General features: G+C 32.8%; 1 protein-coding gene across 2 annotated transcripts in view; it reads right to left on the reverse strand.

The window, feature by feature from the left end:
• Positions 1–16,821, reverse strand: part of Mdga2 (MAM domain containing glycosylphosphatidylinositol anchor 2) — an 839,948-nt gene that overhangs the window by 318,720 nt on the left and 504,407 nt on the right. For both annotated transcript variants that reach the window (XM_063247142.1, XM_063247137.1), the window contains exon 6: positions 13,462–13,731. In XM_063247142.1, the coding sequence (XP_063103212.1) occupies positions 13,462–13,731 (270 nt within the window). The remainder of the gene's footprint in view (positions 1–13,461; positions 13,732–16,821) is intronic.

Genomic DNA, 16,821 nt, shown 5'->3' on the forward strand with positions numbered 1-16,821 from the left:
GAAAAATGAACCAACCCCTGCTTATTTTATATTTTATGTAGAATATTTGAGTTTTCCATCTTATATAATTATTTTCCTTAAAGCATTCAAAGTTTTTCTGTTTTTTCCCACAAACACATTAGTATTATAATCATATTTTAGACACTAGTTTTATTAGAGTGACTTCAGCTTACCTAAATTTTTATTTAAAAAGCCAATATAAATTTTTTAAAAGTCTCTTGAAAGTATTACATATCAGTTCCAGAAAGCTAATTTTGAGAAGTCAAAACTCAAGTAAAGGCAAAAAAAAAAAAAAAAAAAAAAAAAAAAAAAAAAAAAAAAAAACCACAAAGTAAACATCAGATATTACAGCTCTTTTTCTTAGAGTTATTTGCATATAAGAGACAGACAGATGGGGAGAGAGAGAGACAGAGCCAGAGATAAACAGAGACAGAGAGAGGCAGAGGGAGGCAAGAAAGAGAATGAAAACTAAGCGAAACATCTCCAGCAAGTTTCCCAGAGTACACAGTTATAAACTCTGAAGGGCAATTTCCTTGAGTGGGGCAAATGGGAGCTGAATAGAGATTACTGACCCAGTCTTGAAGTCTCAGATCTGCTTAGTCTTTATTGAGTTGGGGTAATAAAACCATGTTATTTTATTATGATAAGTTAAATTGAAATGAAATATTATCATAGTTCATGTCCGTGCCCTCCCCGAGTCTCATGCAATCATGGAGGCAGCTAAATCCAGTTTTGTTTGTGACTGGTTCATGGTCTAGTGCTGCACCTGCCCAGGGGCAAAACAAGCATGCAGTGTAACTGTGGAAAGAAGGCACATCTCTCTCTTGCCAGTTTGTGCTTGCTGTTTGCAGCAGCCGTGAATGGTGGCCCTGCTATGCCATCCTGTCTTAGAGCCAGTTTAAGTGTAGACTAAAACCTCCAAAAACTGTAAGAAATAAACCTCTTCTTCCCTAATTTTGGGCATCAGGTATTTGGTTTCAACAATGAGAAAAACAATAAACTAAGACAAATATAAAAAACAACAATGACAAAAAACATTTCCTAAAGAAAAATAGCATAATCCCAAACTAGCTGTCCATAGGAATGAAAGATATTCCATTAAAATTAAGACTTTTCAAAGAAAAGTAGAAGAATAACAGTAGACCACAGGTATTATCAGACAAAAAATTTAAAAAGGCTGAAATTGAAAGGTTTAAGAAAACAGATGTTTGAGAAAAAATATAAAATAACTACAGTTCAAATGTTTGAGTAAAAACTAAATGAAAAGTTGAAAAATGTTGCCTGAAAATTAAAATCTATAAAAGTAAATCAAATATAAACTTTACAATGGAAATGATGAAATAACTGTACTTAAGAAGATGATAAGTATATTTAACAGTAAGTGAAAAGCAACACAATATAACACTGGTGAAATAGAAGACAGAGTAGGAAGAAATGTTCAGATATGACCTACAGAAGAAAACACAAAAGAAAAGATAGAAGCAAACCTAAAAATTAATAAAACTTAGAGGTTTACCATAAATGTAAATAGAATCATGAAGGAGAAAAGAAAAGGAGTGAAAAAAGTGGAATATCTACAGAAATTCTAGTGAAATATTTTTCAAAAATTAAATCACTGTAATGTACAGGTTAAAGAAGCTCCAAAATATGCAAGCATAACAAACACAAAGACGGGGCACCTAAACACATGCTAGTAAGATCACTATGATATCTAAATATAGAATGAAACTCTTAAAACAAAAATAATGACATGCTATATTAAAAACCACTATAGATAAATTGAAAGGGAACCCTAAAATATTCAGTTATATTCAGTCAGAAAAATAAGAAAAGACGGCCATCCCATGTTCTACTATGCAGTTCCTCCTGATCATGTAACACAGAGGAAGTGGGTATTTTGTATTTTACAAATAAAACTCAAACAAAAACACAGAACATAAAACAGAAAGTTAGTATAGACCTCTAAGCATTAACATTTGGATAATTGTATTTTATGTGTGTTTTTCTATGTATACCAATTAGAACACAGAATGGCAGAGTGGGTTTAAAATTTTAACACAACTATTGATTATAAGAAACTGATATCAGTTATAATAACAATGATAAAATCAAAATGATAAAACATAAAATGTGCAAATATCACAGCTAGAAGAACTATATTAATTAGGTAAGCAGATTTAGAGAAAACAAAATGAAACACTTTAGGCAGCAACATTACATATTGGCAAAAGATTCCGCGACTAAAAAGAGAGAGTAATTTCAAATGTTTATACACCAGAAAAGAAAAAAAAAAAAAAAAAAAAGCAGCAAAACGAAATAAAAGCCAACCAAACTTATGGAAAATGAGAGAAATACATAATTATAGTAGAAAACATTGACAAATTTTAAAATCGAACTAGAGAGCGAGTCACCAAGAAAACTGAAGAACTAGATGAGCCAATTCCATCAAATTGATAATCATAGAATAGTCTACCCAACAATGTCAGAATTCACATTTGCATGCACCATGAGAAATAACAAGAGAGAACGTATCTGGCTTATAATTTGAACCTCTGTGTTTTTAAAAGAGCTGACATTATGCAGTATGAGTTCTCCACCACAACAGAATTAAACCAGAAACCAATAAAAGAAAGCTAACAGGTAAATCTCTAGTCTTAGAAACTGAATGATACTCTTATAAATAATCAATGGGTTAAATAATTTCAAGGAATGTTTAAAAAAAGAAACATATTGAATGAAATGAAAATAGAAAACATCCAAATTTGTAAGACAAATCTGAAAAGGTGCCCAGAAGAAAAATAATTAACATTATAAGTCTAATAACATAGAAGAGAAAAAAATAATGAAGGGCACAGGTCACTATGACAGAAAACACATAAAACAACAGAATAGAGTTTAAAAAAAATTCAAAGTTAATTCTTTAAAACATCTTAGAAAATTAAGTGACTTCTAGAAAAAAATAGGAAAATTGAAAAATACAAATGAACATTACCACAATTTTATTATTTATTAAAACAATGGTATAATGGAACCACTTTGTATCTCTTCAAGACAAAGGAGTATGCATAGCTTTCCCCAAATACTATGGAAATAGGCTTAAGGCAATTATGTCCACCGATGGAAACTGGTAAAAGTTTTCTTTTTCCCTCTCTTCCTCTCTGAAAACTGATTTACAAACACTTACTAAACCAAAAAGTATTTTTAAAAAAATATCACAAATTTACAGCAATAAATCTGATACATTTATATATGTATATATATATATATATATATAGATAGATAGATAGATAGATAGATTTTATATATACACACACACACAAAGAAGGAAGATATCCTATATTTATTAAGGAAATTAAATTTATAATTTTAAAACTTTTCTCAATGCAATTTTGTAAACCCATATGGCATTACCTCAAAATTCCTTAAAACAATTAGAGAAAGTAACATTGATAGTACATAAACTTAAAATAGCATGAAAAAACATATGTATCAAAATTTAGTTTTCTAATTATATTCTTTGGTATTGAAGTACTGATATATATATATATAAATATATATATATATATATATATCTCAAAGTGTTCATATCTTTAATGTATTATAATCAGTTTTAATGCATGCCATTACCCATATAGTTTCAAATGAAAATATTTCTTTCAGTCACTAATTCTTAGTTGATCTTAACTGATACATTTTAACTAAAATAAATTTGAATTATTGAGTAGATGATTTCTACACTTATGCAACTTCAGAAACATAGAGTAGATTTAATCAGATAATAAGAATGAATAAACAAAAACCAGACAGGGATGCAGTGATACTCACTTGTAATCCGAGCCCTTGGGAGGCTGAGGAAGGAAGATCATTGTGCATTGGAGGCCACCTGGGCTACACAGTGAGTGCAAGGCCGGCCTGAACCCAAAACTCAAGGCAGTTGGAAAATGGTGTCACCTAAGAGTATAATGCTGACTGAAGTAAATCAGACTCACAGGTGTAAATTTCTCATTGTTTCTCGTGTAAGAAAAATCCAACTGTGTATAAATAAGATATAATACACTGAAAGGATAGATAATGGTAAGGAGATAGAACTTTCTCAGAATGGAAGGGGATCAAGAGATGGGGACTAGGGGAGCCACAAGGAGGAAGAGAAGGAAAATGGATACAAAAAAAAAAAAAAAAAAAAGGAAAGATAATGTATCAGCACATGTACCAGCTCCACACAAGAAATGTCAGCATCACATGCTACACATGTACTATTAATAATATGTGTGTGGGGTGTAAAAAGAAAGAAGAAAGAAAAAAAAAAAACCCACAAGAATGAGAGAAGGAGGGAGCAAGCAATGAAAGGAAGGGAACAAAGCAGGAAAAAAAAATTCCCTGAAAGATAAATTTAAGAAGTCGTCCTATGGAGTCTAGTTTAAGAATTCTCCTTGGTGAAACTTGGTTATATGAGTACTAGTACAGAAAGAAGTTTTGACAGCATTCAAAAGGACACAGAGGCAAAAATATTTAAAAGAAAACTGGACAAGGTGCTAATTTGATTAAAAATTATATATCAAATTGCATGGAATTTCAAATTGCAAGCAATTAACCATTAAGCGTTATTTAAGATTTGCAGAATAGGGCTGGGGATTTAGCTCAGTGGCATAAGCAGCTTCCTGGCAAGTGCAAGGTTATGAGTTCAATTCCTGGTTCTACCCCCTGCCACCAGAAAAGAATTTCAGAATACAATGTAGAAATTGCTTGACTTCTGAGCACATTCTGGACGCAAGCCAAGCACAAATTTTTCTCTAAAAGACTATTGGTGTATCTTACGTCACCTAAAAAGAAAACGGAGTAAGTGCAAAACGCTAATTAATGTTAACATTTGGGGAACTAATGAAAGGAATACTTTGTTTCTGAATATGTAAGGCCTTTCATTGCCCAAAGCCCACTGCACAAGCCACCTTTTTGTCAAATTGTCCTCTGACACCCCAAATGAAATTACTTCTCTGTCAGTTTCCAATAGCACATCACCACTGCTTCTGTTACGAAGACTTTTTATTCTTTCCTGTGCTGTATGGAAGGAATTTCACTGCCCTGGGCATCGTTTTCCTTGTAAATATGCGAACTCCTCCCTATCCTTTTAACAACTGACACAGAGAGAAGTGGCTGGTTTCTAAATACCTATTAAAACATCACTCCTATTACCTTCCTGGTTGAATACATAATTTTAAGAATACAGATTTGTTTCAAAATTCAGTGTCCTTTCATAAGCTAATAAGTGAAAAACTGTACAGCCCTGTATCTTCATGTATTTCTTTAAGGTGCATTTGTACACAAGGTGTGATTCAATCCTAAAATAATTTAAAAATGGATTAGGCTAGGGACATTATGCAATAATGATATTACTGAATGTTGGAGGAAGTGTATCTTAGAGTTTATATCCTGCAATTTCTTAGTGATGGACAAAGGTAAGACAAGGTCTATTTAAATAGTCAAGATCTGAGCGCTAACTTATGGTAAAGCATTAACCAGATCATAGCTATTTTGCTCATACCTCACAACTACAACTTAATGAATACAAATTACATGTAGTAAGCTTGCAATTCTGAAGAATAAGTATCTGCCGTTAACAACAGGAGAAAAGGTTGAACTGAGATTTTTAAATTAGCAACCACTGTTTTGACACCATTTCATTTCTGCAAAATATATTCAAAGAAATTGATTGTAGAATTTTAAATATAATATTACTTAAATAAGATTCTTTTTGGGATATGAATAAGTCTTAATTTTTAGAGCTATATCTTTTGACTATAATGTGACAAGAGAGATTCCATCCACAAAACAGAATAATTTATTTTAATAAACATGTAGAGCATAACTAAATTGTCTATGGATCATTATATTGAAGTAATTAGTAGGTTATTCAATATCTAGGTGAAACAATTTCACTTGAAATTGTGTTTTGTGAAATTCTTCATGTAGTAGCTCAATGAACAAAACTCATTTAGATTTGCTTATTTGAAAAGGGATATTGAGCTACCTATATTCAGATGAGAACTACTGAATTTTTTTAATTCTGAGATTTTGCCAGGCTCTGACGAATTTTTAAAAGATAATAATAAAATCATTGTAGAGCTACAAAACAATATAATAAAGTTCCCTGTGGTGTTTTGGGGAAGCGTAATTACGGTAGAATACTGAGCTGGGAAAAAAGAAATAGTGTATTTAATCTGCATGAATAATCAGCTCACCTGCACACAGCAGACAGTTCTGCCATGTGGTATATGAGAGGACTGGTTTTTACAATTTTGATTATTCTTATTATAATTTTTATTAATGAAATCTTATGGAACCAAGTTATTGATACATGGAAATTAAATCAAATGACTCTAAATGCTTAGGAAAAACTGTACTGCCTCTTTCAAAATTCACAAATAATTTCCTATCAGATATGGATGAGGTCTGAACCTCATTCCTTCTGGAATTCCTTCTGGAAAATTGCCAGTAAACTCCGAGTGACTTTCTGATCAGTGGCTTGCGGATACGCACCTTTCAATAAAATTGACAGATACAGATTTGTAGTTTTATGTTGTTTTGTTGCTTGCTTATACTCAGTAATTTGTGTACATACTTTGTGCTGCCTTCAGTAATTCCACTGATGTTCTGTAAGTAGCAGAAAAATCTTTAAGAGTTTTGTCCTACTATTTATAAGCTCGCCAATGAAAAAGTTATGCCAATTCTTTCAGCATTTTTAAAAAATCATAAATTATATAGACAATTTTAGGATGTGAATCTTAGTAAATGTCTGGCTATATTATTGGAGCAGAAATGTTGAATAAAAGCACAGAATTTCCTCAAATTAAAAATAATCATATATAAGGAAAAGAATCTGTATTTAGGAAAAATATTGTAGGACTCGGCATTGATACAATATTAATATATTGCATGGATAGAGGAGCCTGATATTTAGTAGTTACTCGAAAATATTAGCTCTTCCTATTATTTAAATAGAAATTATAAATTATATCTTTCAAAAGTTTTTATCATAGAATCTTGGGAGATTATGCCATGAGCATTAAGATAATCATTTAAAAATGTTTGCCAGGCTATATACATTTCAGTAAGATCATTTCTAAACAAAAATACATAATAGTAGAATTCAGATTTCTTTAACACAGTCCTTTCATGTGTGTCAAATAGAGTTATCTAAACTACTTCCTTTTTATAATGTTCCTAGAGTTACCCTATATTTTCTGTGCAATTAGGAAATGTAAATTCATGCTCAATGGAATACATACTGATTTCTTCTATAAAGGCTAACTCTATTTCAAGATTGATGTTTTCTTTATTTCCTCATACTAGATACTAGAGATCTTACCATAGCCAAACAAAATACACTGAATTAATTCTAAAATTAACAGGAAAAAAAAAACATTTATGGTGTCATTTTGCAGAGGACTCAAGTTCAAGAGAGAGGCTGATAAAAACTTAAAAGTGAATAAAGCAATGACATATATTAGCACAAAGGCACTCTTTGAGCATGATATTAAATTTATACTTTATGGAATATACTGTATATTATAGTGGCTTTAAAATAAGTCTACAAATTACTTGACACTTCATCCATCAAAGGATGAAGATATTTGGCTCTTCTTGGAACCAGACCAGAGTTATCAATGCCTCTGGGAGCAAAATGCAATTTGAGACTACAACTGCAGGATGGCTGAGATGAGCCCTGTAAGTATGTGGACACTGCATCTTTGAGGCTTGCAGAAGTCTTGCTAACTTGACTCTGTCACACGCAGTGATGATGTGGTGATGTGAGAATGAGAGACTAGCAGAGGCAGAATTGTGGTGGAAAAGCAAGAGATGGAAAACCAAGGAGCCCAAGTCTGGGAGCTGTGTAGTCCAGGAGCCAGATTTCTGAATGAAAACACCTTGAACACGACTCCAGTCTGTCATCGTTTTGGGACACTTGCTACATAGCAATGAAATCAGAACAATGTGGCCTTTAAAATGAGCTAGTCACAATACACAAAATATTTCAGGTGAGCAGATGTGCACCTGAGATTTCCTAATTTTGCTTCACAATTTTTAATATGCATTTAGGTCATCAAAGAGCAGTATCTTGAAGAAAAGTCTAACGAAAAGGCAAGGGTCATTTAGAATGCATTTTTTCACTCAACGTATTTTTTTGAGCATCTAGTATAAACTTGCTGGGTAATATAGTAAGCTCCAGATATATGTTATTGAATAAGAAAAAAAAAGACAACCTTTTGACCCTATAATAACATGAAAGAGCCCATCAACAATAAGAATATTTGTATCCATCATATATGAATATATGTATTCATCAGTCATCCCAGGTAACTCTGTGGTAAGATATAATATAAATTTTAATGTTTAGAGGTTTAGAGATGAACAATTTAAGACAGGGAACTATTGCCCAGACAGAATTATTTGAAAATTAACATTACAGACAAAACCACCTAAGAATGTTTAAGTCTTCATCGTGAAGAAGTGGAAGTCAAAGTGTGCAGAGTAAATAAGGGGGAAGTGTACAAAACAAGGAGGAAGAATTAGAATTCCCCTCTGGAAGAAATGAAATTCAAGAAAAAGAATATGACAGGGAGAATGAGATGATTTCACATGGAAATGGCTAATGACTGATAAAAATTCATGTGCTCTTATTTCTCAGCACACAGAATGTATTTCCCAGCCTACAAATCACTAGGCATAGCCATATATCTGAATTCCAATTAATTGAGATATGACTGAAACTAACACAAATAGGTCAACAAAAATCTCCTTGGTGCGTTCATTCAAGCCCCTTATTAGTTCCAGCAGACAGGAACGGAGGCAACACTCAGAGAAACTCTATAGCCCCAGGATGAGGATGGCAGATAAATGATTGGCTCAGATTCTGAGTCATCGCATGGAGACACACACACACACACACACACACACACACACACACACGCACACGCACACGCACACGCACACACGCACACACCTATCACATTATTATTCACTAGGAAACACTCCAACGCCTTTAATGAAGAAAATACAACATATTTTCAGTTGCTTTTGCTGCCCTCTATGGCTATGACCTTTCATCATTCTTACAGCTTTACCCTGGACAAGCTGTGACTTTCTCAAATCTTTCTGCTCTGCTCTCTTTTGCACCTGATTCTAATTGTAAAAGTCTGTATGAACTGCTGCTTTGAAATTTCCTCCCAAATGTAAATTAGTCCAAAATTCTTATGTTTGGCTTTACACAAAGTCTTAGGAAAAATGCATATAGGTTTTTTGCCATAGTATAACTTTTACATAGTTTGTAAAAGCATCCTCAATTCCATCTGAGACTTTGGGCCTAATATTACCTTCTCTATCTTCACCAAAATGGTCCACAATATTCCACTGACAGTGGACAATATTTCCATGCTTTCTCGAGGCCCCTCCTTCATGTCTTTTCAACTCTGCCACAAACCCGTCTCAATGTTCTTTCCATCTTCAGATATAGTTATTGTTATAGCTTAGTGCAACACACTAGTAAGTACCGATTTTCTATATTAATCAGAATTTCATTACTATAATAAAATACCCAAAGCTGTTAATGCTATAAAGAAAAAGTGTATTTAGCTAATAAGAAGGCTAAAGGGTATGGTGTGTCTATTAGCTCAGTTCTGGTGAAAATCTCATAGGAGAGCATGTCCAAATGAAAAATCACACCTACAATCAAAATGTAGGCAGAACAGGAGAGGATAAGGTTGCTCATTTTATAAAATTTCCTTTAGAACAAATTTATAGCCCCATTGAGCTAATGATCCTCCCCTTGTTTCAACTTCCTTTTGGACAAAAGACCACGATTTTATCACAAAGATCAAGAACTTAAAGATCAAGAACTATATTCAAAATATAGCAGTAAATTTCTCTGATGATTTTTAAAATATTAAGTCAACTTAGTATATTTCATCCAATACAGTGGATGAATATATAAAACAAGCCTAAGTGTGGACAGAATATTGATAAAAAGATTATTTTAATCTCCCTGAGTAGACACAATGATGATTTGTACAATGATTCCAACGTTGTACTCAATGGACAAATTCAAAGTACATATTGAAGATAAAACTGGGAGAATTGAGAGACAAATCACATCAACGAACAGAGAACATCAAATAGGAGTTTGGAAAGCACTGAGTTTTAGCCACCCAATATGTGATGAAGAAATATATATATATATATATATATATATATATATATATATATATAAGCAAATGCTTCTCTCCTAAGGAAAAATGTGACACAACTGCATAAAGGATCCCATGAAAGGAATTGCTGTTATATTTATAAATATTTTACTAAAGTTATAAATCATGATATTCAGTTTCTGTTTATTATCTACCTGGAATATCTATCTATCTATCTATCTATCTATCTATCTATCTTTTATTTTAACCTCCTTTGCATTTTTAAAAATTCAAACAGAATTTGGAAATGCTTGTAGAGTTTTATTCCTCTCTGCACCCTACACTCTAATTCTGTGTGGGAGACATTTCTAAATTGGCATACTAATTCTATGCGCTAAATTTTCTCTGCTTATTCAGAAACGTCGTCTATGGATACTGATTTGATCACAGAAAAATTTGTAGAAACAGTCCTGGCATTTTATTTCAACTATACGCATTATACAGTTAATGAAAGACACTGCAGATGTCTACACATTCAGAAGACTTGAAAATATTTTTTGATACAATAAAACAAAAACATTCTCTGAACTAAAGGTCTTGCCCTCAGTGCACAAAAATCAGATGCTTCACATTAATTCAGCAGTTCCTCTCCCTTCAGCTTTACCTGAGACCCTTTTATTAAGGCTATTTCTGTATTCAAGAAAATTATACACAAAAGTGGTCAGATGAATTGTGTGAATGCCATTATGAGGAACCTCACTAGTAATATGATTATGTAAATGTACACTTCAGAAAAATTAAAGGCATGAAAAGAAATTATGTATCACAGAAATAAATTTTATGGATTTATTTATTTTAGATCACTATGTCAAGGTTGGCAACTTTCCTTTGTAAGCACATAGCTAAAGAGAGGAATTAGGGCAGCCAGGAGTGAGTCTTTCTCTGCACGCACGTTTGCTCTAGCCTGAGTTGGTCCTTCTTGGTATACACCTGAGCAACCCAGACATTACTCGCTGTGCACTGTGCCAGCTGTACACAGATGCAATACTGCAAATTACTCCATTGTATAAATTAGATACAATATACAATTAGTCTCTAGTGAGTCCCCTTCCTTGATAAAATAATGAATAAAAGTTTCAATATTATACTCATGACATTAGTAGATAGCTGTTGTTATGCTTGAACTAATATCACAATCATGATAGAAAGATTTGGCAGATTTTGTCATGGCTCTTCAAGAAAGCAAAGAAAAGAAAAGGAAAATAAACACTGCTGACTATACATTTTTACCTTTAAAATTTGAGGCAGAAGAAACACAGGATATTGATATTGATAGGTAAGACCTAAAAGTAGTCTCATTTCATTAATACTAATACTTAAAGCAGGAAATTTAATACTTTCCTTCTTGAATTCTATCTTTCATTGTTTTTCCATATATTATTCATTATATTTCTATCTTCTTTGCTGAACTATAAGCTCTGTAGGGGACAGGGATTCATCATTAATCTTGTAATTACCATCCTGCATTACTTGTATTTGCTGAATCCTTAATACGCTGTAGTTATTTAGTAGATGTTTATAAGACAATTGAAAAAAAAAGATCACATTTCATTGACTATAAAGTCTTTCTAGAAATCTCTCTTTCCATTTAAAAATTTCTGAAATCAAATGCATCTTACACTAACAATCCTTCACAGCTGCAACCAGTTGGCTTATCTCAGTAACAGTGAGCTTACTTGGAAGAAAATCTAAGAAATACTATAGTTATACCTCTGAATTATACATACTTCTCATAACACAAAGGATAATATCATATAGCACATGGTTCTCAAAGGCCTTGGGATGAAAATTGATCAAAAGTTGAGTTCTAAGTGAGAATTTTGTAAATAGTTCAAATTTGTTTGTTTTGTAAATAGTTCAAATTTATTTACCTTTTAACGCAGTCCAAACAGTTTTAAAAGACAATCTAACCACAGCAAATTTAAAGAGATTATTCAGTAATGTACTACCTCATAAGACAGCATTGGCAATTTCTTTGGCAGTACACTTTACTTCATAGTGATAGATAAAATGATGACACATCTTGCAATTACAGAATATTGTACAATTATGAGGCAGATTGCACCAATCATAGTGTTTTGATTCACCCTGCAATATTTTAAGTCGAGTACTTCTTTCTGTAGAATATTTTAATAGCATATATAGTAGCAGATAACTGTAGTCATTAAAATCATCATGATCTATATCCCCCCAAATCACATAGGTTATCTTGATATGCTCAGTCACGCTTTGCCTCCATCACAATCTGTCATCATGAATAATTTTCATTTGCATGATAGAAAGGTTATTCCAGACCTGTGGATGTCTTTTAACCACCTCACATAAGTATCTGCCTCCACCCTCCAACCAAAGTCCAGGCTAGGTGAGAGGAGGCAACAAGAAACCCCAGCTCCCCCCGTGGTTCTCCTTTCTATCCTCCAGAAGGAAGGAAAAATGTCTTGATGCACAGAACCAAAACACCCCCCAAAAGCCTCCACAGTTCAACATCACTGTTTCTGCAGTCTAAGCATCCCACATTTTACTTCAGTCCCTCAAACAAGATTTCCTTTTTCTATTTATGACTTTTCCATCTTTTCCCCAAATTCATATGTCAAAACCTTACTCAAATTAGTGCATATATCGTGAGCTATTTCCAAATAGCCTGAGCCAGAAATTACTACAAATACATTTTTTAAAATTCTATGTCTTTTTCATGCTTGCTAAAAACCATATAATCTAATTATCTGACATAGATCTAATCAATGTATTTTAACTACCTGAAAGCAGAACCCTTGAGGAGGGAGTATTGTTTTAAAGATCACTGCACAGTTCCAAGTCTTACTTTATTAGGAGCTCGATAAACATTTATTAAATACTGAGTCAATACTTTTACTAAAATTCTAAACTCATATACAATATGTGTAACAATGTTTTAGTTCTGTGCTATATTTTTGTATTCATTTATTTGGACTAAGAACAATATAAAATCTACTCAATGTGTCACTAAGAATTTGTTATGAAAATTATTTTCAAGTAGAATATAAAAACTCTGTCATTAGTATGTAAAATGTTTATATTCCACTTATAATTAGACTCTATACGATTATTTATAAACAACCTTCTCTGTGTGTTACATGTATGTGCAATATTGGAGGAAACAGTTTTATAACAAATTACAGTAGTTGCTTTTCTATACTCCACTAACAGAGAAATCTATGTTATAACATTCCCAAGGCAAACTTACCTCTCACAATGATGTTAGTGGACTTTTTTGCAGGGTTTCCCACATTATTATTGGCAAGACAGCTGTAAGTACCAGCATCATCAGAGGTGATGGCAGGGATGGTCAAAGTTCCTCCATTCAAAACAGTCTTTTCAGGGAGGGTCCCAAAGGACCTGACCCAGGTGAGAGAGGGTGCAGGCTCTCCTCCTGTTGTAACACACACTAGTGTTATGGCCTCGCCAGGATTTACAACTATAGGATCATCCACCAAGAGCTTAATTGACGGAGACGCTAAAAGACATAAACACAAGAACATTCACCTATTTAATTATGACACAACTGAAATTCCACAGCATGCATTACAATTCAGTCATTCTCTAAAACAGTTCAAATGAAGTATCAGTGATCTTTAGCAACATCGGTCTGTGCTATGCAAATTCCAGCAAGACTGATGGTGCTGAATTTTAACTAAATGGTATTAACATGTAGTCCTATATGAGGAAAATTATACCTGCAGGGAGACATTCAAATTATATGCTTCCCCAGATTAATGTTCTAAAATTGGGATCACGAGAGTAATTCAAAATTTAAAACAAAACATTATCTCTGTTTAAATGATAAACTTCTTTATTTTTCATTCCCACTATACATGTTACATTGCATTTTAAGGATGAAAATGGTCGATTACTTATCTTTTGGATTATTCTGAAGAGAAATTATTAATCCTTACAAACTGAAAACAAACAGGAGACTAGTATAGATCACACCAGTTTTTAACCACGTAGTGGGTCTGAGCTTTGTTCTTAAAGGGATAACAAAATTATCTAATTTTAATGCAGCCCCGTGCTACCTTCACACCCTCCTCAATCAGAAAGGTCTAGGCAGTGAATTCTTATAAATGCAGCTTTAAAACAAAAGTACACATACAATAACTCAAATACAGCCACCAAAACACACCTGTCATTATTCTAATGTTTGTGTTATAAAAATCACCCAGTAATCTCTTGGGCTAAAAAAATACAAACATGAACATCCATTCAACAAAAATGCCGTCTTGTAGCTCTTTCCATCATCCAAAACAGAAACTGCACAATATCAGAGTTCATATAGGTACATTTTTTTCTGCTCACATTTCCCTGTGAGCCTAAATAACATATTCATAAATAAAAGCGAGGGATTGCATGCATTACACTGACACGTGAGTTCACATGTTCAGAAATATTTTATGTCAAAGTAGGATAGCTCTATTGTATGAAATCAATGCATATTAGAAATATTTAAACTGTTCCATAGTACTGTATAACTTTTTTAGATATAAACTCAGCTTCGAACTGGCACTCAGAAGCAGAGCTCAATTCCATGTATGGTTCAATATAATTTATCTTGCTTTAAAAAAGTCAAAAGAAAGCAGAAATAATTCCCCACATTATGGTTTCATGAAAAATACACGGAAGACTTGCATGGTCTTCTTCAACAGTGTTGCTCTATGCCAGCACTTTAAACATAATTTTAAATAAAGGACTTGCAAAATTTCTACTGAGTTTTCTGACGTGCTGGCATCAAATTGTAAAGATTTATGTTCAAAAACCTCTTGGAAATACATACAGTGAAGATAATATACAAAAGGCATCACAGTTTGGAAAAAATAAAATAGAATAAAGACTTATTTAATGTCACCAAAATGTAAGCATGAAAAACAACTAAAGAAAGAAAATACTGTTAATCAAATATGTTAATCAAATAAATATTATACTTAACTGTAAATGTCTCATCATGAGGAGCTAAATGAAAAACTTTTTGAAGTAAATGGAATAATTCTACATATTCAGTTAAAATATATAGAGATCCTGAGATATATTAGCAAAGCTTAATTGTTTTATATCACATTTTACTCAAAAGGCACAAGGTCAGAGGGTCACTGATAGCATATTTTTGAACTACAGAAACAAAAAGTGACTTTAATGAAGAAATATTTGTCCCTGTAATTGTCTTTTATACATATGACTACTACTGTTTTTCAATATTTCAGCATATTCATAACATTCTAAAATGTCATCGCTGGCCTTGGAGGAGAATCAGTTTTTCCAGGGTCATGAGATTGTCAAACAATCATCAGTTCATGGATTAGAAGGTTCTTGTTCTGGTCATATATGGATAGATAAGATATGAACAAAAATAAAATCCATCACACTAAATCATGTATGCAGCTAAGTGTTTAGCAGGTGTACTACATATAACAAGTATCGATGGAATTGCCTCACTGCTTTAGCAGAAAAAGTGTCAGAATTCATAGGTTCTACTGTTTCCATCCGATACATACACAGCTCTAAATCGGTTCCTCACAGCAAACTGTGAGACAGATTATTATTCTAAGTTCATTTCAAAGTATTAGAGAAATTACACTTGCAAACTGAAACAGGATGAAGCAAACACTAAATGAGATAATATGTAATTATTATTTGAATATTCATTGAATCAAAGTGCAAAACAAACTTTATAAATGAAAGAAGGCTGGCACAAAAAAAAAACTCAAATACAATATATTCTCATTCATACACAGAGGGTTTATTTTATAGAAGTGGAAGCTTGAAACAGAAAGGGGTGGTGTGGGGATAGGCTGCAAAACATAAAGCAAAATATAGTTAAATGGGAGGAATAAATTCACTGTTTAACAGCACAGGAAGGTGACTATCGTTCACGATTTATTATACATTTTATTAAGAATTAAAAGAAAGTATTCTGAATCTTCCCAGTGCAAAGATTAAATGCTTAAAGATAAGAAAATGTTAATTACCTAGATTGGATCATTATACACTGTATCTTGTATGTAATTAATGCATTATATTCCATAAATGTGCACAATCTGTACATGTAAAATAAAAGAAGCAAACAGAAAAATAGATGTAATTTTTAAACATAGGAAATCCCTCAAATTAAATAAAACTTTTACATTACTAAATTGCAGAATATCTTAAAGATAGTTTATGAATATTGCAAAAACCAATCAAATTGCACCAAAATAACTCCAAGTACACGACTAGTCATTGTCACTCTATATTTATAAGGTGCGGCTAAGTGATAATGACAGCAGTCAGAATTTCAGGCACCTTATCTACCAGCACTGAGCAGTGGAACACACAGTCACCACAGGGATTGTAACAGATACAAGATCAGCAGCCCAACATTATAGCATGTTGCTTGTGATCTGTGGTTATTAGAATAGTTAATAGTATGCCTAGTGATTGGTAGATAGATTGGTGGATAATATAGAGATAGAGAAATGAGGAGGAGGAAGAGGAGGAAGGGACAGAGGGAGGAAAGGATAGGAAGACTGGAAGGGAGGGGACAGGGAAAAGCAAGGCAAAAGCCCATTTTACTGTA

This window comes from Cavia porcellus, unplaced genomic scaffold (assembly GCF_034190915.1).
Source record: "Cavia porcellus strain 051 isolate PalLab524CR breed Dunkin Hartley unplaced genomic scaffold, mCavPor4.1 scaffold_1, whole genome shotgun sequence".
NCBI classification, from domain to species: domain Eukaryota; kingdom Metazoa; phylum Chordata; class Mammalia; order Rodentia; family Caviidae; genus Cavia; species Cavia porcellus.